The 21969-nt window shown below is 36.1% G+C and overlaps 1 protein-coding gene across 1 annotated transcript in view; it reads right to left on the bottom strand.

Annotated features, from left to right (window-relative positions):
- Positions 1 to 21969, bottom strand: part of srgap3 (SLIT-ROBO Rho GTPase activating protein 3) — a 102614-nt gene that overhangs the window by 8009 nt on the left and 72636 nt on the right. The window contains exons 8-21 of the mRNA XM_088917175.1: positions 21726 to 21827; positions 20680 to 20877; positions 20111 to 20195; positions 17611 to 17638; positions 15533 to 15635; positions 13949 to 14009; positions 12701 to 12778; positions 11335 to 11469; positions 10292 to 10397; positions 9060 to 9287; positions 8342 to 8421; positions 4243 to 4423; positions 2717 to 2866; positions 946 to 1273 (exon numbers count right to left, since the gene is read on the bottom strand). Coding sequence (XP_088773301.1) covers positions 946 to 1273; positions 2717 to 2866; positions 4243 to 4423; positions 8342 to 8421; positions 9060 to 9287; positions 10292 to 10397; positions 11335 to 11469; positions 12701 to 12778; positions 13949 to 14009; positions 15533 to 15635; positions 17611 to 17638; positions 20111 to 20195; positions 20680 to 20877; positions 21726 to 21827 — 1863 coding nt within the window. The remainder of the gene's footprint in view (positions 1 to 945; positions 1274 to 2716; positions 2867 to 4242; positions 4424 to 8341; positions 8422 to 9059; positions 9288 to 10291; positions 10398 to 11334; positions 11470 to 12700; positions 12779 to 13948; positions 14010 to 15532; positions 15636 to 17610; positions 17639 to 20110; positions 20196 to 20679; positions 20878 to 21725; positions 21828 to 21969) is intronic.

Raw genomic sequence — 21969 nt, 5'->3', positions numbered from 1 at the left:
GAAATTACCAGAGTGTTAGCTTCATTTTACAATTGAAAATTACTCTTCATTACATAAATGAATGTAATCTAGAGAGAACAACTGCATGTTTTGGTTTCAACTTACAGCACTGACCTTGTACCTGCTGGGAGGGATCAAGGAAGAGAAGACTCTTCCAACCCATTTTCCAACAGAATCACTTATCTACTGACATGTGGCAAGTTCTGTAGTGACATCCAGAAGGGTCAATGCCAACTGGAAGAGTGGACAGTTCCACTTGACATTTCAATGGGTTTGCAGACACTTACAAAGTATTATGGGCCACCGTTTCATTGGTATTGAAGAAGAGTACTGGCTGACTAAGTGTAAGAAATTAAATTAATTTTACTTCTACGGATATATATTTACCATGAGTATGAGTTTACTCTGACATTTCTATTTAAAAAGTGGCATTACCCATTTGCACCAATCCCCCTACTCAAACAATTGACTGACAGGCACCATTTCTCTTCAAAAGAGGGAAACTGTGATCTTCAAGTGAAAACTAAGTTACCAAATGAAGATCAGCATAGAGAAAGATGCTTTAAAATAAACTGCTTTCATTACAAAACAATTCTAAACTATTTTTAATGTTTAAAAGCTATAAAAAAATCAAGGGCTATAATTCCCTTTAAGCAGTTTGCTCTGTACACTACTACTTTTCAGTTCACTAAATGCTACAAATATGGCCACTATTAAATCACTACTACAGTATGTTTGCAGCTCAATTAATTTTTAAGTCTGTTATTTATCATGACGTCACTTCAACCTGTAACTGTTACCTTTTTTAGAAACAGCAGTATTAGTTTTGGAGTCAAACAAAAGAAGGAGTGTGCAAATCCTGTCAAGTGAATGATGTAATTCCTTGTTCTTAACTGAAATAAACAGGCCTGGTCTACTTGAATGAACACACGTGTCTCTCATTACCTCTGCCAGGGCCTCTGCTTCCAGTGACTTGTGGTCTCCCAGGCTGCTGTGTCGCGTGGAGCTAGGCACTGGCCTCAGGGGATGGCCTTCGGGCAAGGTCTTCCTGTCAGGGTAATTGATGCTGCCGACGCTACCGAATGTGGCCAGTCTCCGTTTCTCAGGGCTCTCCACACGGCCCCTATTTACCGATATCTTGTGGGGGCTGCTTGGGCAGGCCGCAGCTCTAGGGGGAGTATCAATGACTGGACCACTCCCTCTGGGGGGGCTGTGGGAGTCAGTACCACTTCTGCGTCGAGGGATAGCAGCCCCATCAGATCTTAAACGCACCCTGTGGACATGAATGAACAAGGCACACTGGTATTTCACAGTGGTGATCTCAGATCTTTCTGAACCTCAAGCAGGTACAGTACACTAAATCTGTATATTGAGCTGGAAAAACCAAAGTGGAAACACTAAGTTATTCCCATAAATCTGGATCCTTGAATGATGAATTATGCCCCTTGCCTTTACCCCGAATGCAGAAGGCTTATTTATTAATGCCCCTTGGAGAGTCCTTAATGTACTGTTAATTTCCCATTAAGCCCAATGAGGTCCCTATGGAAAGACATAGAGGCTGCTTCCAAATCAAGCTGCACAGGAATGCAGTGGCCTTGATGTGTGCTGGTAAAGTTTCTGTTTCAGGGAACCAGGATTCTAACAGTCTAAACATTTTCTTTCAAGCATGTAATGCTACCACCACGCATGGTTCTGTGTACAAATGCACTTACTACGTATCACAAAGAAAGGTCCTATTTTTAGGCCCAGGTCTAGGATCTACAGTAGGCAGCTGAGGTTGTCTCCCCTGAGGATTCAGCCAGTAGCACAGGTCTTGAAATTCTGCACAGGCACGGAGTTGGCACTCACAAGATCCTGGAGTTGCAGCCATTCTTCATGAATGCAGCAGTACCCCTGTTGGAGTGTTTAATGAGCCCACCAACACTGAGCAGCCTGGCAATAAGGAAGGCCAGTCTCTACAATTCATCTGGATAGGAGCCAATTCATTTAGAGAGGATGTGGCCCTGGCATTTAAAACTATAACAAACATATTATGGTGAAAAGTGAGTCAAGGATGCACTAATACAGTACTGCATCCATGCATTTTCACAAGGTTGGTGGTTTAATATAAAGCCAAATGGTAACATTCAATTTATAGGAGATGCACTAATAAGCAAAACACTAGCACATCCAATGAGCAGGCCAAATTGGAATAAAAAAGGGATCCTTGAGGTCTATTGAGGCAAACTAAGCCATATAATGACAAGGCTTATAATAACAAGCCTTATCACCTGCAAAGCTGCACAATGGTGAGCAGCTTGAACATTTTTGGCTAAGAATCAGAATCACCCAAAGTCCAGAAATGTCCCAGGATCAGAGTGTAGACTCTCTGGGCTAAGGTGAAGCATATTTCATTTCTAAAAAATATTAATGAGGACTAAAAAAGGAAAGAGAAAATTCCACAATGAGAAAAAGAGATCTCAAAATCCACACATGATTTAAAAATGTAAATTTACAAATCAATATTCCTTTCATACTTGAACACTTTGCCATAGATTACAGCATACGATAATAGAAAGCTAAATAAAATGTGAAAAAAATATTTTTAGGTTTATCTCAGTTAACCATTTGTCAACTGAGATAAAACGCAAAATATATTCTTCAATCTCACTGACAGACATCAATGAGAACAAAGGAAAAAAGAACCAAGTCCTATACCAAAGTAATGTGTACACACCTGCCCATTACTCCACCAAAGCTGTAGTCTGGAGAGTGCTCGCAGGGAGACTGGATGTCATTCTTTGACGAAGCCTTGTCATCTAAAAGGGGCCCGCTGCTTGCTTCACTGTCTGCCTTTTGGCTGAGACTGTCAGAGAATGCATCATCCCTGTATACACATTATAGAGAGGGACAAGCAATTGTCAGGTTGGAGCACTCACATCCCAGACAATTCATCTCAATTCATTTTAGAGGAAAGTTAATACAAGAAAATATGTCCATCACGTGCTAATTTGACATCTGATTTCTATATTCACTGAGAAAGCTGCAAAACATTACATTTATGAGTAGCAAAGTTGCTCCACTATTTTACCAATTAAAGTAAATGCTCCTACTACAGATAAACCACAGTAAAATTAGATGATGAATTATCTTGAAATAAAGCTGTTCGTGATACAGTACATGTCCTGCACATAGGAAGACCAACAAAATGAATGCAATTACAAATGACATCAAATCTATTGCTCTCATTTGTTGCATAGCACTTATTTTATTTTTTTATGCAGGAAACTGATATAATACGATTTTCAAAAGATATTAAATTTAGCCTGAAAATTCTTAAGTTGTCATGATGGTCTTGTGCCAAAGCATGCTGGATCTGCATCTACATTTTTTTCTGCTGGCTTACAAATCATTAATCAAAAAAGTAAAGGCATAATTAAAAACCTTCAAATTGTTCAAGATGTTTATAAGACCTTGTCCTTGGAACCATTACAATTATTTTATTGATAATTCAAAAGCATTAGAAATGTAACAGACAAGGACTGGAGCCAATAGGATCTGTTGAATTTGATTGCCTTCTCAGTATGTAAATATATGCAAGAATTCTTTAGTTTTATTTCCTCATGAATAATGATGAGGTAGTCATCTGCACAGTCAAATGTCAGTGATTTTATTTCCACATCGCCCTAATTAGCAGGAACACATAAACCTGTTTTAATAACATTATCACCAGCAACACATCGGCATCACTGCAATGCTAATGAAATGGTGCAAATTAAGCAAAGCTGAAACAGATTTTACTTAGTGTATAATTATGCTGTCTTTTACATGACACTGCAGACATTGTACAAAGCAATGGGAAAACAAATTAAGACAAAAATACCTATAAATACATAGACACGCGTGGATAAAGATAAAATCAATGCCAGCCTTAATATTATTTTAAATAAATACCTACCAATTCCAAAAATGTCAACTGGTCTTAAATTAGACAAAATAGATGGGGTTTTAATATTGGACTACCAGCAGGTTTAGGCTGAGTAAGCAAAAAAATGCCTTTATAGCTGCAAAGAGAGAATCTTTTCTAAGCCATCAATTAGGCATCAACAACTATAATTAAAAATGATACATTTCCTTTAAAAAAATGTACCAGTGGCTTTAAGTTTTCATCTTAACCTTAGGTTCACCAGCCTGGCACATGCACCTTACTCAGGAAGAAAGGCTGAGTATCTTAAACGCATCAGACAATAAACACCAGCTTACATGTCTTGTACCACAATGTACTGGTGAGGTATCAAACCGTCCACTCCATTGTGACGTCCTTCCCACCAGTCCTCTGAAGCCCTGTGATACAGCAACAGGGAGGCACCTTTTTTGAAGGACAGCTCCCGGGGCGACCGGCCAATGTAATCAAACTTGGCAATTGCTTCAATCTGTTCCACTTCTGGAAAGAAGGTGGACAAGTTAAAAGTTAGAAAAATACGGGTATATGTTTGCTTTTATTTCCCATTTGAAACACAAACAAAAAATGGTCATTGGAAAATTCCAGTCCAACATACCTAGTTTTTACTGTGACATAAAACTAAGGAATTACCAAGATCAACATTTGCCTTTCAAATGGCATCTGAAAGAACTGTCACTTTTTTATTTTATTCCATATAAAATAAAATAAGAAATCTTCAAACTTTTAATGTATACTACAAAGGAATACAATACAAAGGAAGGGTAACCTGAAGATGCTGGAAGAGGATAATACTAAACAATGTTTTTTTACATGGAGTTTGCAGTCTATATATTTTCTCAGTGTAAAGTTGGTTTGGAACAGCAGAGGATCTGAGAAGCCGGGTTCCCTTTCAGTTTAATTGCTTTTTTTATAACAGTTGCAAGAAGAGCATCCCAGACGATTCTAGTATCACAGAAAAACATGTAGAGGACTGAATATCATTAACACCATTAATATACAGTGCCCAGCACATGGGAGGATTAATTAACAGAGGAGTTTTCAATTTCTCCAATCATTATTTGGATAATGCTGTGAAGTGGTCCTTGAAGGTATGATGTTTCAATCCATTCTTCTCCAGTTGTATCTTTTTGTGAAATATTAATGAAAGCTACAGATTACTTAGACTCCCGATGGAAAAACAGACGACACAGCTGCTGTATGTCGATCCCATTTCAAGCTCGAGTTCCCATAACTACATACAGGAAATACTGGACTCCCCTTACATCCAGCAGAGAAAGGCAACTGGATATTGTGAACTAAAGGCACTTTATTGCTTTAATTACAAACTAAATATCTTATCACATCCCACAAAATGAATATTTTATTTTGGGTGTGTGAACATCTAAAGACATTGTGGTTAATGTGATCAGAAAAATCCCATTTTTTTATGATCTAGGAAAATGCAGAGAAAAACAGTTTTTTTTTGTAGAAAATCTATCTAGAACATCAAACACAGAGGCGCATACACAAAACCTAGGCATAACAAGACAAAACACCTTAAGTCTAAATTTCCAAAATTTCCCTTTGAGTCTTTTAAATATTCTGCAATTATCCTTGAGAACAAATCTCAGCAAAACTACAGGGCTCACTTCTTTTTTTCTGTGGTCAAGCACACATCCATGAATCTGTGAAAAGATTTGGAAAACTAGCAGATGCAACTACACAGCAATGTCCATAGACACAGGACACTCCTCATCTAACACTATGTTCTCATAGCAGCTACCTTTTTCCGAAACAGGACAGTGATGTGGCCTGCACTGTCAATGAAATATTCATGCTTCAATGTTTTCAATTAATCAGTTGTAAGGGTCAAGGGGGTAAGCAGATGTATAAAATAAAACTGCTCTCTGCAGAGTATCTTTTAGTCAACCGGAAAGCGCAATCATTTCTATTAAGGCCTCCAGTGAGGGGTGAAATTGCCTAAATAGTAGGAAACAAAATGCAGCCTCGTTTCACTCTTAACCTAACTGCATCAATATTTAGTAACACACAGGCAATGTCATGTTTAAATAAAAATAAAAATAAACTAGCTACCATATAAAAGATGGGAGTGACAAAACTCGTTTTTTTTAAAAGAAATTAGTTTTAACACTTCTGTTTATTTTCTTCTTTTGAAACTATTCTCATGTACAAAAAGACAACAAGTTCACCTAGGAATGTCTGTTTCACCAGTTCCATTGTATCTCCATATCAAAAAATAATAAAATGTTACAATGATTAAGGAAAAACTGTAACTTTTAAATGGCTAGTGTTCAACATATAGTATAAGCAAAAGTAAAACTACCACATAAACGTGTATATCACATAAACAATTACAAATGTTTATGTGATAACCCTGATTTAGAAATATTTAAAAGTCACACTAGCAAGTAAACTATGGTTGAAATAATGACAAAAATTGAAGCTTGAATGAGTTAATATGCAATTTAAACAATGTAATGAGGTCTGAGTCTGCTCTCTGCTCAGCCATATTAGTTTCTCCAGTTTCAAAATGTGGATCCAATTAACGTTTGTCATGAAGAGCCTGATAAATGAAACCCCATATATGACCCGTAAATTCTTGTGACACTAGCCCACTTCTAAAGATCTCAATACATATGAAACAAAACACACTGCACACTTTCTACATACATTATGCATTTACAGCCAAGTATTCTGCATGTATTGCAGGCATTTTTAGACACTCTACATAATTCAATAGTATTGCTTTTGTTGCTGTAGTCAAGTGTGGTTAATATTCAAATAACACTGTCAGAGCATTCAGAAGAAAATGAAATGAATACAAAAAGGAAACTCAGACTGGGGAATGTATTGTTCACCTAAAACAACACAGAGCTGTGGAACACTTGGGACTAAATTCGAGGAAGATCCTGCCAACAGCCTGCACAAACACTGCCTTTTGTTCCAAATAGGGATTTGGTTATTTGTTATCTTGAAGCGCTAAACTACATTTAATCACATTATGTCTTTACATTTGTCTTTACATTAACAATTCTAAATTGCTGAGGGTAAAAGAACATGCGTATTTCATACACTACTGCTCTTCATATATCTGAGTGAGTAATCATACCATTAAATTATAGCTCATTACTTAATTTTCTTCTGCTGTAGTCAATTCAGTGTGAATCCATTCATACCCCAACCCACCCATTACCCAATACCCATTACCAGAAAGCCAGATACCATGTATGATACTGCATTGCAGAATTTAAGTTGACTTTTAAACCACAACATCTAATGAAGGGAATAGTTTACTCTTTTCACACTCACCTTTGTTGCTATTTTTTCAGTAAACTGTATTATAGCTATTACTGAAGATCCAGGATAAAACAGTTTTGCACAGAAGCACTCTCTCTTCCTACTGCTCCCTGTTGTCCCTACAGTACAATGCTTACTTAATAAATCACATACTATCAATATCCATTGAACTTGAATGTGAGCTAATGGGCATATCCACATGTGTTTTAAATTATGCTTTAAACAGACACAGTTGCAGGATTTGTTACTGTCCTCCCAAAATAGCTTTGCTGTGCCCTTTACAGAATGTGGGTCACATTCAAGAGAAGATGAGGTATTGCATTTGGCGGAGTCCCTTACTTTGCTGATTCCTCTTTTTTCACAGGAAACTGTGGTATTATGTGTTTTTTTTTTACATTTTTATAGGAAGACACCACAACTGATTAAAACAGACATTTAATTTCTATGCCATTCACCATAATTATCGGGTTACAATTAAGTACTGAAACTCTTCACAAATCCTGAGAATAAAGATTCTTAGGACTGCCAACTTATTTCCACTTATCCTGGGAGATAAATATGTTCAGTGACGTTTTAATAACTGAGGGTTATGAAAATGAAATAGCACGATTTTGATTAAAAAATGAAATTGCACCATTTATTTATCATAAAATACACAGCGAATACTCACTCTCAAAGTAATTCGGCAAAGATTTGGTTTAAACTCCACATGTATGATTCTTGTCACTATTCTAGTAGTTGTGCAGTGACTAAGAGAAGCAATTTGTTTTATTAGGTGCAATATGGTTAAGTGGACAGCAGAAGGCACTGTCCTTAAATGCTTAAATGAGCTGATGGTAAGTTGCTCATTACACATCTAAGAAAGACTGCAGAGAAACCAGAAATGCAGGACCTTTCCCATGAACAAGAAATTGGAATCATATTATATTAGCAAATATGTAAATAAAATCAATACCCTTTAGAAATAAAACCTTGAAACATTCTATAAGAAAACACAAAAATATAAAAATATATACTTTTATACAGGAATTGCAAGAGTACTGAATAGCCTTGTGATATCAGTCACCTGAATTTGCTTTTACAAGGTCCACTGGAACTCACCGTCATCACTGGTATGAGGCTCAGTGCCATTGTCATGGTCCACTTCATCAATAGTTCCTGGCTCACTGTGAGGACTGTCACTGCAGGGAAAACCCATGGAAATGGCTCAGACAACAGCAATGAAGAGAGCAACACAAATGGTATGCTAGGTTTTTAATTAATGGAGCCCATGAATCCTACATAATTGTTCATCTGTTTAATTTTGATAGAATCATATTTTTGATGCTTCAAAGTCCTATACTTATTGTGATCAATAAAAGGTAACTGCTCCTCGAGACATGCTGATGAATTCTGTACAATGGGTAGCACGTGTATTGTGTGCCACAACACACATGCAAGAAACAGCACATTGTACATCTGTTGACCATTAAAATGCTTCCTCTATTGAACTGATTGCTCCATAGATCCATCTTAAAATAGTTTTTGAGCAAGAGTTTTTATAAATGAGAAGTGATTCCATGTCATAACACAGAATGAACAGAATGTCTGGTATAAAACCATTAGGTTTCACCAGAAGTAAGAGGCACAAGCAAAAATTAGGAACGAAAGGAGGCAAATTGCTTCATCTTGAAGTTTAGTTGTTTGAAACTAACAATAAAGTACACCGACCATGAAAGCAAATAATTTGTCTCTTCTAAAAACATTCAAATACATTTTGAATACGGGTACACGTATTCAACGGGTACATACGGGTTCAAATACATTTCACTTAGCTTACCAGTACTCTTCACCTCCAGTCATGCACTTCTCATACACTGGCCCATCTAGCTCCCTATGGCTGGGAAAGATGGACTCGTGGTGAATTATAATTGTCTTGATGACCTCGTTGACATGGGCCTGACAAGCAACTGGGTCCTGACCATCAGGGATGGGCATCAGTGTGGGTCCAAAGCAAATGGCTAAGTTATAGGGATCCATCATGTTTTCATCACTGTATTGTGATAAGCTGGAAGAGAAGCAGTAACAGCTCTGGAAGTAGTATATTATACATACCAAGAATAAGAGCATATTATGGAACAGACCATCTTTCTTTTGCCACTACTTTTCTACTATGGCTCATACTCAAAACTGAAAAAAAAGTGTTGCTCCACTTTCACTCAGTGAAGTAAACACCATTTATAATGAGTGTCTATCCTGAATAAGAAAGTTTTTGAGGAGATGAACTGTAAGTTTTTTTTTCACAAGAGCTCTTATTCAAATTTATGAAACAACCAGACAAAAAAGAATGTGCACTGAGTCTTTGACAGCTTTAAATAAGGAATAAGACTCAAAATGTGGAAATAAAATCATCTTTTGCTGTGCAGACAAGTACAAACAGCACCAAGTCAATGAAAATGTAATAAAAATAAGGAGGTCTTCTAAGGCTGTAATTGATAGCTTTGAAAAAAAACAGGGAGGGAAATGCACACTCTTTGACAGCTTTAAGTAAGGAATAAGGGTGGAAATAAAATCATTTTTGTTTTGGTGTGCAGTCAAGCAAAGATAGCACTAGGTCAATGAAAATATAATAAAAATGAGGTCTACTATGTTTTCTACATGGATTACAACACCCATTTCTCTGCAATTGTTTTCTTAACAGTTTGAAAGTTATTGTATTTGTACTCAGCAGAAATTGTTATTTATAATTTGATCTTCCCTGTGGTTTATAATTCTACAAAACATTTTATCAAGAATGAAGTGTGTGATCTTTTCCCATTTATAAGATCATTCTGGGGCTTCAACGTTATACTCAAAAGCATTGATAAAATGCAATGTCAGATGGAATGCAGTGGCCTGCAATCTTTATGCTACATTTTCCTCTGCATTTACCATCATATCGTATCCCCTGGAAGCCCCAGAAAACTAGACAAAATCACATCAGACAGCAATAAGATGACATAGCTGGGAATCTAGTATGTGGCAAATGAATTGTTTTTGAGCTGCAGAAAATGAAATTAATTTCAATCTTACTGATTAAGAAATGCAAAAAGGTATCTCATGACAATGATGATAGTCCGAGGAAGAGTCACAATAATCTGTTGGATATGATGCACTCTTTCAGCAGGAGATTCCAGTTCTAGAAGACAAAATAATACCCATTGATTCATTTAATATTACACAAAAAGTCTTATAAAAATATTGCAGCTTTCATTCAGTCAAGTTACTACTTAACTGTAAAATAATGATCTTAACACAACCACACTTTTAGGGTAAACTAATGCCAGAATTCACATAAGATGCTGGGTGAAAGATGAGTGATTTATGTAAACTTGTCAAGAGAAATAGCATGACTAATACTCTTGCAAATCATTTACAGACACATGGTTTCCTTTCTGTAGAACAAACGGCTAATTAAGTGATAGAGGTAGCTGGGCCATAAAACGGTTTCTTGCACTGGATCCGATGAGAATAACTGATGTGCTCCCAATCTCCATCATAGTTTTCCTTATATGAAATCAAGAGTAAAGGTCTTAGGCTCAAAATAGTTTTCACAGGTTCTATGAAACATTTGTAAAGGAGCAGATTCCCAATATGTATTCATGAGCTTTGGGGTGCAGTGCATCTGGATTTTCTAGTGACTCCACTGTAATATGGACATCCTGAAAAGTTCTGTCTTTGCTTAGTGTTTACAGGTTTACATAATAAATAAAACTCCTTAAGAGCACAAGGTTACGGACAGAGACAAAGTACTGTGGCAATTCTTCAACCTTCTGGGGAAAAAAAGAAAAGTGAAGTTAAGGCTAAGTGTTATAACTAGAGAGATGTAAATGCAAGGAGACCAAGGAAAAATAATAATAAATACATAAATAGATAACCATCATCATCTGATGTTAGTCATATTCAGTTCTCTGGATAATATAGTATAGAAAAAGCAAGATGGACACTTTAGAGGAAAATAATGTTCATGACTATAGGAGGACTATAAGAAATCTTATAGTAGTTGTCAATTAAAGCCTTATAAGAAAATGTAGCAATTTATTTAAGATTTCCTTTTTGAGATGAAGAATACTTACTGATTGTTGACATCAAGTCCAGGAACCTCTCCTTAGGAAACAGTGGATTTTCCAGTCCCCTGAAATAAAGCTTCAGGACTCCAGCCACTGAGTTTATGTCATGTTCATTTTGATCATCTGTCAGTGGGTCCTCACCTGAGACAACCAAAATAACACAGAATAAATGTCTTATTTTATTGAAACATAATATTAATATATAGATTGCTTATTACATCAACAACATAGCAGGGTGTATATTTCCATAAACCCAATCAGAAACTACTAATCAAAGCCCTAAAAGTGTTATAATATAACAATACACTGCTGTATTCCTGAAAAATGTTATAAGGAAGCAATGGCACTTCTTGAAAGATAAATGGTACTGTAAGTACTACAGCCCAATCCCAAAAGAAATTATACAATCCGGAACTACTATAGTCTCACTAACTTTAACTGAGCGGACATCTACTGTATGTCCTGCCATCCACTGTCCCTCCTGGTCACAATAACCTAGAGGCTATTCCAGACACAGGTGGCACAGGGTTGGTCTAAACCCTGGACTCCAGGCCATTGCAGGGCACACATACACATACAGCAACAATTCAGAGATTAATTCACCCAGCCAGCATGTCTTCGAAATATGGGAAGAACACCTGGAGAAACCAATCAGAAACGTGAGGAGAAAATGAACAGAACCCTGGGGCAAAAAACTGATGTGAGGCAGAAATCCCAATTGCAAACAGAATTGGAAGTTCATTTAGATGGCTCTGTTTCTCAGTGTTGTGAAATGGTCAGAGCTGATTAACATTTCCATGACTCTTGAAAACACCAGAGGTTATTAATATTCACATTCCCATAAAATCATGATCTTACTGACTGGGATATTAGGAATCACTGGTCAAATGAACAAACTAAGTGAATGTCTGATTTGAAGACCATGAGGCAGAATCCCATCTCCTACACTAGTCAGAACAATCAAATCTCAATCCAGAAAACCGGACGAACCAGTGGAATATCTATGTCCCAAAACTCATGATCTCATTGCAACCTCAGGTGAAAGTAAATCAGCTGAATGAACTACAGGTCATTATATTATTTCATGGGTTCTCAATATTTATACCTAATGTGTAGGAAATTAAATCTTTTGGAAATTGGTACTGCAACACAGTAAATGTACTATTTTTTGCTGATTTTTTAATCTTCCTTTACATTCTTTCTTAACATCTACATCTCCCATGATAAATTAGTTTGAGAAAAAAGGAAAGAATAACATGGGAGAGTGAAACACTATTGTTCTACATTAATGGAAATGGAGGACTGGCATTTATTTTGCAGACAGACAGGTTTTGGAAATGAGACATACAAACCTCCTGCAGTGCAGACTAACCTCTTTCAAATGAATTTTTAATATCGTTGACTTCAACCTGAGATCCCGGAACTCTAAATATACCCTGCTGTTGAAGACCTGAAAAAAGAAAAATATTGACTCATGTCAACTGGATTATTATCTTGACACTGATGCATTTGACAATTGAAATCAATCCAGAAACCTGCACAGCACAGAACAAGAACTGAAAACTGCTTTAAATTGTTATAATCACATCACACAGGAGCTGGAAAATTACATCAAACTGAGAGACAGCTTCTCTCAATATCTCAACATATTCACCTGATATCAAAACATCTTTCTGGTTTAATTGATTATTTCTTGCTATTTTTAAGTGGGTTATTCTAAATCCTTTTAAATTATTATAGTTTAAGGTAAATTAAAGCTGAATAACAAAGTTAAAATACATGCACAAAAGATAATGCAGGTAAGGGCAAATGGGCAAAATTTATCTTCCAACTGACACATAACACATGCTCCAAGTTAAAAAATGAAGTCAAGAAAACTTAGGATGGTGGTGTTTTAATTTGAATTAAATGGATTTGAGGTTATATGATTTACTAACTGCCTTGTTGTGGAACTAAGGATATTTATCAATCTTTATAAGATATGAATAATCGTTAATAATAGATGTGAAGATGAAGTAAACTGGCAGGCTGAAAAGAATAAGTAGCTGGGAACACAAAATAAATATAAAAAGCAGTTCCACTATTTGAGACAGTAACTTTTTTTAATTAAGGTGACTGTCACCTTCTTCAAGGAGCACTCCTGACAGGCAATGTTTAAAATTTCGCCACCAAGAAGACGAATGAAAAAAGAGAATGGGAAACAATTTCAGAACCGTGTCATTTTACAGCCTGAAAATTTTTATGACTTACTTGTGACAGCAGTAATGTGAGTCTATGTAAATCTTTACACAGATTCTATCATTACTACAACATATGGAAAACACTCAAAAGCACAGATGTCGAGGTATGTAGACTAGAAATTTTTTATTACACTGAAATAGCTTGATTATTATCCCACAGGAACTTTTATTAGTTCCTAATAAAAGGGTCCTATAGATTATTTTTAAATACGAACCACCAGCAGTAACTCATATCTTTAAAATAATTTTTATGAAAAACCCTTACTGAACAATTCAAGGAAATTCATTCAGAATAGAAGATAATTCAAATATTAACTTCTTATGTCACATATTTACTTCTAACTTCTTATTGTTGCAATAGTGGTATTGGTTATGCTTACCATACAGATTGATGTACCGAATGCAGCTTTCCACAACAAGGGGTATGACTTGACCTGAGTCCTTAAATAAAAACATAAAGAGTTCAATAATTCTAGAAATGCAAATCACACTTTTTAGTTATTCAAATCCTTTTAATGCTTATTTATCTCTGCTGAATGAAGACACTTTATAATAAGTTACATTTGTATGCATCAGGCTACACTAAATGTTAATTAGCGTAATCACAATTAGCATTCATAGTTCTGCATACGAAGTTAAAAAAAATTAAAATCACTGTAAATCTGTTTAAGTTATTGCGCATTTTTTTCTTATGGATGTGCTTTCTAAGTTGCGGCAACCTTTATATTGGATTTTTTTTTAAATAGATGTTATTGTTAGATTCAGGCTTCCAAAGATCAGATCCACTGCAGATTTCTATCTGGAAAATGGACAAGAATTTAACGCTGGGATTTAATGCTGAAATGCATTATAAAATACACTTGGCGTATTAGTATGCTTGAATGAGACACAGAAAAGGCAGAAGAGAGTTTAGTGTCCTTGTTTAAACCTTAGCTTTCAACACTAGATTTCTCTTTCAGATAGTACCTGGTTTCTGGTACGAGCATTCCGTCTTCCTCTGGTAAAGAAAGCAGCACAGCAGGGGAACAAAAGAGGGGAAGCAAGAACCAAAAAAGTTAAAGAAGCAAACGGACCTTTCCCGTCAGAGAGGCCAGGAAGCTAAATGCAATGGCAGCTTTATGGCTTGAGATGCAGGGAAACGTGTTAACAGCTGATCGAAACCAGTCCTGCACTTCCAGAGTTATAATCGGAATCGGAAGTTAACTTTGTCAACCGGAAACTGCGTGCAGGAAAGCCCACTGCTGGGGTACATCCTTGGCTTAGGAGACATGAAAAATTTGCCAGAATCCGAAAAAAAAATCAACCTTTTTGGACCATTCAAGTCCGTTTACGAAACGGAATGGACAAAATCCATCCATAAAATACGCAATGACGGTTCAAATCATTACTAAACAAATGGTAAATCGCACTTCGCCGTTTATGGGGAAATGTCCATAACATTTTTATGTAAAATGTCATAACAGCATGCTTCTCTCTTGCACTCCCTAGCTTCTTAATCACTGTACTGCGCCATCCCCGTGCTCCTATTTTTTTTGGCTAGGGCGTCTGCAGAGAATTGCTTGTCTTATGGTTTAATACGTATGCAGAATCAGTCATTCTAAACTGGAAATGATTATAACGGGAAGGGATTTGAAAATCCCTCCAGCATACGCTGGGCATGCATTTTCAGTGGCGTCGCATTCATGAATGTACTTGACAAAAGTTATACTTTCGGCCTGTTGTTCAGTATCCGGTATAGAAAAGGCCGTAAACTACAAAAAAAAAGTACCAGTTTTGGGTTATCTCACTTTCCCTGCACAGAAGCTTTCCCAGCTGCAACCACAACAGCCTGAATCTGAAAAGCCATGGAAAGAAAGTGCAAGTGAGATTAATCAGAAGGCATAAGATGAGGGAGAGCTGTGAAGGTAAGTCTAAGCCACCAATCCATTTAGCATTCAGGGACTCTCAAGCACACCAGTGAGTACCTTGATGAATGTTTCCATATTGCCGTTAAACAGTTTATGATTATACACTGATCGAGGTCTAGGCTTCCTCATTTTCTGTGGTTTAGGGGGAAGTGTTGGGGGCCTAAGAAAAATGATGAAAACACAAACACCAAATACAAAAACACAATTACTGCAATGGGAAACAGATATTAGGTGAGACCTTTTCTGAGAGTCTGTCCTATGTGATGCTAGGCCTACAAAAATTAAATAAATCAGAATGAAAGGAAGATTAAAGACTGAAATGCAATGTCAATGTCAAATTAGTTTGAGAAAGCAGGACTGACTGGGCTACCTGCATGAATCTGTACTGATACTGTAACAAGAGTTTTAAAAAGTATGGCTGTGTGTGCTGCATGAATAATGCATTATTTGCCATGTAATTAATACAAAAAAGCCACTGAAAGCAAATATTTCTTGTTTGAACAGCAGAGTTGATTTCAAAATGATTTACGTTGTTGGCACATAATGGTAGTTCATAGAGCAAAACAAACAGTAATATAAACAGATACAAATTAATTTACTAAAGTACGCTTGATTTAGATTTAGAATAATTGCCATTTGAATCCAATTGGCCATTTTATCAGTGCAGGCAGCATTTGAGGCTCAAATGTGCAGAGCTCAAGCTTGCACAAAGCAATGCATAAAACCAATGACCTGTGAAACTGAGACCACACTGAAGTATATTTATGAACATTAAGTGAACATACAAAACTAGAGAAGACACACCTATACAAGGTGGATGAAAAAACCTTTAACAGAATTGCTTTGAACTACTAAAAGTAACATTAATTTCTTTCAAGATTAAACAACATTAGGTAGCTGATCAAAATTAAAGTTCTTTTCTAATTATAAAAATTATCAATAGCAGCCTCTATTAATTCAGGTTTGCATATTCCAGAAGGTACTGACACTAGTATTTTACATTAATATTTACTATTGTGTTTATTTTCAATGTACAGTTAGTGTATTCTGTTTGGAATAGGTAGAGATAATCTAATCTGTACTATCTATAGTATTGACTACACACTAAGAACACAACAGCATTCTTTGTTTACTACTCCTTGGCCTGTAAGAGTTTTACATTAAACAATATTTTGGTGACACTTTCATTTCTGCTATTCAGTTGAAAATCTGCATCTAGCAAATCCTTCACAAACATTTGGTGGTTTTGGCTCAAAGGATAGGGAGGTCTGGTTACTCGGTTGTGTACTTTTGCTGTGTGCGCCACTCACAGGTAAATTGGCAAACAACCCTTTATTAAATCCCTCTGCCCACTGTGACACATTTATTGTAGGTAAACTTGCAGCTGCTCTTGTATCCCACAAAAAATTAAAGTGAAACAAGGAAGACAGAGCGGAACAGTGCCTATTAAAAAATGTTAAGACAGACAAAAAAAAGCTTCACTGGAATACATGGAAAAGTCACAAGTTTTCCAAAAATTGGATTTTTAAAACTGAGGAAAAGATGCACAGTGAATGATGGTAATCCAAGTGGCTCTGTGGGATTTAGTGAATGTCCCTATTCTGCCAAGCTTTATAAGAAAGGATCAGCTTAATGAGCTTTAAATGTTCCAACTGCAGCACTTCACCTCACTAATAAAGGTGCAATATGGTGTATTCTAAGACCTGGAACCTTATTTTGGTTTAAAGTGAAATCTCTAAAGCTGAAAAACTTCAGTAAATTGAGCTGACACTGCACTTGCAGGCATGCGAGAGCTAGCCAAGTGGAAATATACAGCAGCAAGAAAATAACAGAGACCTTTTTAACATCAGGCCAATTATTTTTAGCAGCTTAGCAACAACAACTATGTTTTAAAGAGTGGCAACAACACTCCACTTCCATTAAAAAAATCAGGTGTTAGTCATTATTGGTCTCATTTACATTTTTCCCATAACATTTTAGCATTCTCATGACTATGAAGTATAATTTGGATACATGTTGGATGATTAAATTCCCTAGGGGAGATAAAAATTATCAACAACTAGTCAATTATTTTCTGTTTCATATTGAGAAGCTACTTGGAGCACAATAATCGGCGCTGCTATTTTATTTTTTACCTTGTTGTGCCACATTCCGCCCTTTCACCTAAAAAGCAAAAGCAAAGCATTAGCCTTAGGATGGCATAGAATTCTTATCCATTGATCTCTAAACCATTGACAAAAGATTAACAAACAATTTAATATGTCAATGTGAACAACTGAATATCAACGGATTGAGGGCCCGTTATATAGTGATATTTTGCAGTAGCCTTAGAAAACAAAAGTAACAATGTAGGGAGATTAAATGTAAAATAGAGAAAATAAATAGCCTAGAGTGAAGAAGAACTAATTCTGTCGAGCAATATCTGTTAGAGCACACTAGTCCTCTTGTAGGAGGTCAGTTGGTGTGAATAATCTAGCACTCACTCAAAAAAGAAGCATTTTACTTTTGATCAACATGTGACATTGAATTACTGATAATCAAGCTAAGAAAGATACTGGGTCAGTCAGCATGGGTCAGATCACTGTACCTCCCTGAATGCAGGAAGAGAAAAAACTAATGAAAATGAGAGTCTCTTGCTGTTAACAGTTTTTCTTAAACAGTGAATATCTCTTTACAGCTGTCAAATTACAACTAAAAATCAAAAAATAATTTCTATTGTGAATAGGAAGTCTTTTAGATTTTATACTCAATATAAGTTTCCATGCTAAAAAAGATTATTTCCCACAAACATGTGTTTTTGAAAAGGGAGCACACCTATGAAGTGCATATAATAAAATAGCAATAAGCAAATAATAAAAAGGATACAGAACTGCACACTAGCTCTTTCAATTCAAGTGAAGCTGGTGGCATTTTATAATATAACATTTTGGCATGGAAGTATAACTTTGTGGTGCCTAGTGCACATGAATGAATTTTCTCAAAATAGATTTATTTAAAAAATTTAACTACAATGCCACTTTGTTGTGTATATCACCTATTCAATGTAGTTTTTAATTGAAGCATTTTCATGAATATTTTAAAAGGAAATAACAGAATAATAACATTCAGTCAACATTTGACCTTGAAGTACACAATCAAAAGGACTGAAAAAGTGTAGAATAACTTTGGCTATTTTCTCCAACTCTTTTCTATAGTACATCTTTCTACAGCAATTTCTGCTTCCTATCAGAGTCTTTATTTCACACATACAGTGTGTCCATTAACTGCTTAAGAGCCTGCAATGAAATTTCAAAACAGTAAAGTCCTGTTTTAAACAGCACTGCAATTACAATGTTATAAGCATTCAAAAATTGTAACGCATGTAAATTACAATTGGCCTATTTCAACTGTCAGGAGTCCACAACTATTCAGGATTTAGTATTTCAACAATTGATGGATTAAATAACTCGGCAAAACAAATGGGAAACACGCTCTGCTCATCTACAACGGTGTCAACAGAAGAAAAATAAGAACAAGGAACATTTTTATTAACAGCAATAAACCACAGGCTTCCAGTGGGGACAATCTGATGAACCAGAAACCAAAAATACTATAGCCTTTGTCTGCAACATCCCCATTGGAAAAGATGGCTACACAATACATGTAATGGTTAAAGAATTGCACTGTTCACTCAATTGTCTTGCCTCACTTGCCTCTTGTCCCTATACTTGTAGTTTGGTCTAATATACAGAGAATCTAATATCTAGTAGAGCGAATCTAAACAGCTAACAATCTTTTGACAACAGAAGATTCTGTCTGAAAATAAAGAAAATCAATGTACTGAAATGCAATTGAAGCAGTTGAAACACAAGTACTGAAACTTGTAATCCTATAGGTTCACTTGACTATAATATGCCTACAAACCATGTACAGTACATGCTGTATTACATTTATGAATATCTAATTGTAAAAATGGTACCCAACATACAGTATCTAAAGAGCTGTCTGCGTACAACGTCACAAAAAAGAGATGTCAAAACATTTACAGCTGATGAAATGGGACAATAATTGACCATATGGGATAGTGTCTTGCTGAGGATTTTTGAATCTGTGTGGCTGGACTCAGCTGGCCGAAGGCTGGCATATTATCAATTAGATTAATACCTGTTATATGAACAGCTGCTTAGTAGTGTGTATGTGTGTCCATGGGAGCTTTTGTGATTTATGGGGCGTGGCTGAGTACCGTGAGGGGCCATAGATGAATCTTAATTCTTAATATTGGGGGATGGTGTAGACAGATCCCAAGTAAACTGGTCTTCACAGCCTTGAAACATATTTGCACTTCAGGCACCGGCCCACACAGGCTCTCTTCAGTAGTTTTCTCACTGACACTTAACGGCACATTTCCTTTGGCACTTTTTTAACACGCTGTCGCATTTTTATTAAAATATATATTTTGTTCTATCTAAAATATCCTGCAATTGCCTATGACCCCTCTGTCCTGTTACATTCTGTTCATCAGAAAGCTTCAAAGTTATTTTTATAAATATCTTTAGGACAATCGTTGGAATTCCGTGTATAATTAGGTAGCTACAGCACATGCCAAGTTTACTCTAGTATACCATAAGCTTTGATCTGTAATTCATTATGCCTTACCTTCTCCAAGGGTCTGTTTAAGGAGGTCATGTTTAGCCTGGAGTTTAGTGATGAGATTACTCCCGTTTAGGTATTCTTTGAATTTCTGTAAATAAAAAGCAAGGGTGAGAAGTCTGATATGACAAATGAAAATGAAAATATCATGGTGTAAAATTGTAGAAGCGTACAAAGCATCAGCAACTCAATCTGGTAAATATACCTGCAATACAGAGAAGAATCTGTGAAGAAAATAGCTTAGCTTTACCAATTCATTCACAAAAATAAACTACTGTAAAAAATGAAGCTTGTCACAATTTTAAGTTTTAAGACATTTCATTTTGATTCCCAAAATATCATTTCACAAAACAGATGACCATGTACAAGCTAGTGTACATGACCATCAGGTATGTAAGCTTCAGGTTAGTAGTAGTATTTAACCATCCTATATTTGAATTTCATTTAAAAGTAGTTTTAGATTTTGAGTTCCACTTCCTCATTTCTCAGGAGTGATCAACCATGGTACTGTATTTTTCCATTTAGTGTATTGTATTGATCATTTTCTAGAAAAATCAAAATAAAAATCTACTTGCAGTAAAATAGAAGACTTCCGTTTCCTGTTGGTTGGCTCTTCTTTTGGCAATATTAAGTTTACTCATGTATGTTTCGGAGGCTGCTGACTTGATGGACTCGGTGGATCTACTGTGCTGGAATGCATCGGACACATCAAAATCTTCAACGGTTAACATGTCCTGCAAAGTCTGCATTGTTGCATCCAGGGTTTTTCTCACCTGTGGGGAAAAAAAGTATTCTCTACATGTCATCTTTAACCATCACGGGAGCTGTTTATAAATATATGTGCTGTAAGTAGAGGAAATTAATGCATTTAAATTGTTATGATTCTGGCCCATTAGTGTTACAACACACAGCTATACAGTATGTGACTTTTTATACACAAGCTGTTTGGTTTCAACCAGTTAATACAAAGCAAGAGTTGTACTTGGAACACTTTGCAGATTTTAAAAGATATATTATTGTTTGTATCCCATGTTAATCTTGGTTAAAATTGGAGCTGGAGGTGATAGTACTGACCCATCTATTTTATAGCTGAACTGGCTACCATACCAATACATCACCTTTATACTGCATACTGGATTGGCTCTTGTTGGGTGACTTTGCTTTAAAAGAGATGCTCATTCCTTGGTTTAATGCAAGATGACCTGAGGTCAAACATTAGTCTGACTAACACAGCTGAAAATGAAAGCAGTGTGACAGTTATAAAGGCTGTGCATAAAAATAGCTCTAGGCTGCTTCAGGTTGCTATAAAGAGTAATGAACCATGTCACTGAAGTGAAGGTGATGATCAATTATATATCACATATGATAGACAAGGGGCTGTGGGTGAGAAACAGAAGTACATACCAAGTGAATTAACTTATTTTCAAATCATATCCAATCAGTAAGACTTAAATCACGAAACCATATTTAGAAAAAACTATTGAAATCCCTCCAGTCATATTTTGTTCTCCTCTCTGGGACGATAACATTTTTTGGAATATATTAAGCATGCATCGCCCACAATAAACTGCCTGAATTTGTTCACATATGCTTGCTCTTTCTCCCTGGTTTTTGGTGTTACCTCTTCATTCTCTATCTTGAGGGTTGCCAGTCTGGACTGTAGCTGATGGTATCGCATCAAGAGCTCAGTCTGAACTGGCTGCTGAGCGCTGACTTGGCACACCTGAGAAAAAAGCACCACAAAAAAGGAGGTATAAACTTCATGAGCAGTTTTCATTAGCATTTCACAGCATAGTTGTGCATGATACATATTAAACAAAACATATCTGAGTAAGTCTGCACATTAATTAATCTCATAAAATGTT

This window comes from Atractosteus spatula, chromosome 5 (assembly GCF_055471065.1).
Source record: "Atractosteus spatula isolate fAtrSpa1 chromosome 5, fAtrSpa1.hap1, whole genome shotgun sequence".
Classification (NCBI taxonomy): domain Eukaryota; kingdom Metazoa; phylum Chordata; class Actinopteri; order Semionotiformes; family Lepisosteidae; genus Atractosteus; species Atractosteus spatula.
This window is presented reverse-complemented; position numbering and strand designations above follow the sequence as displayed.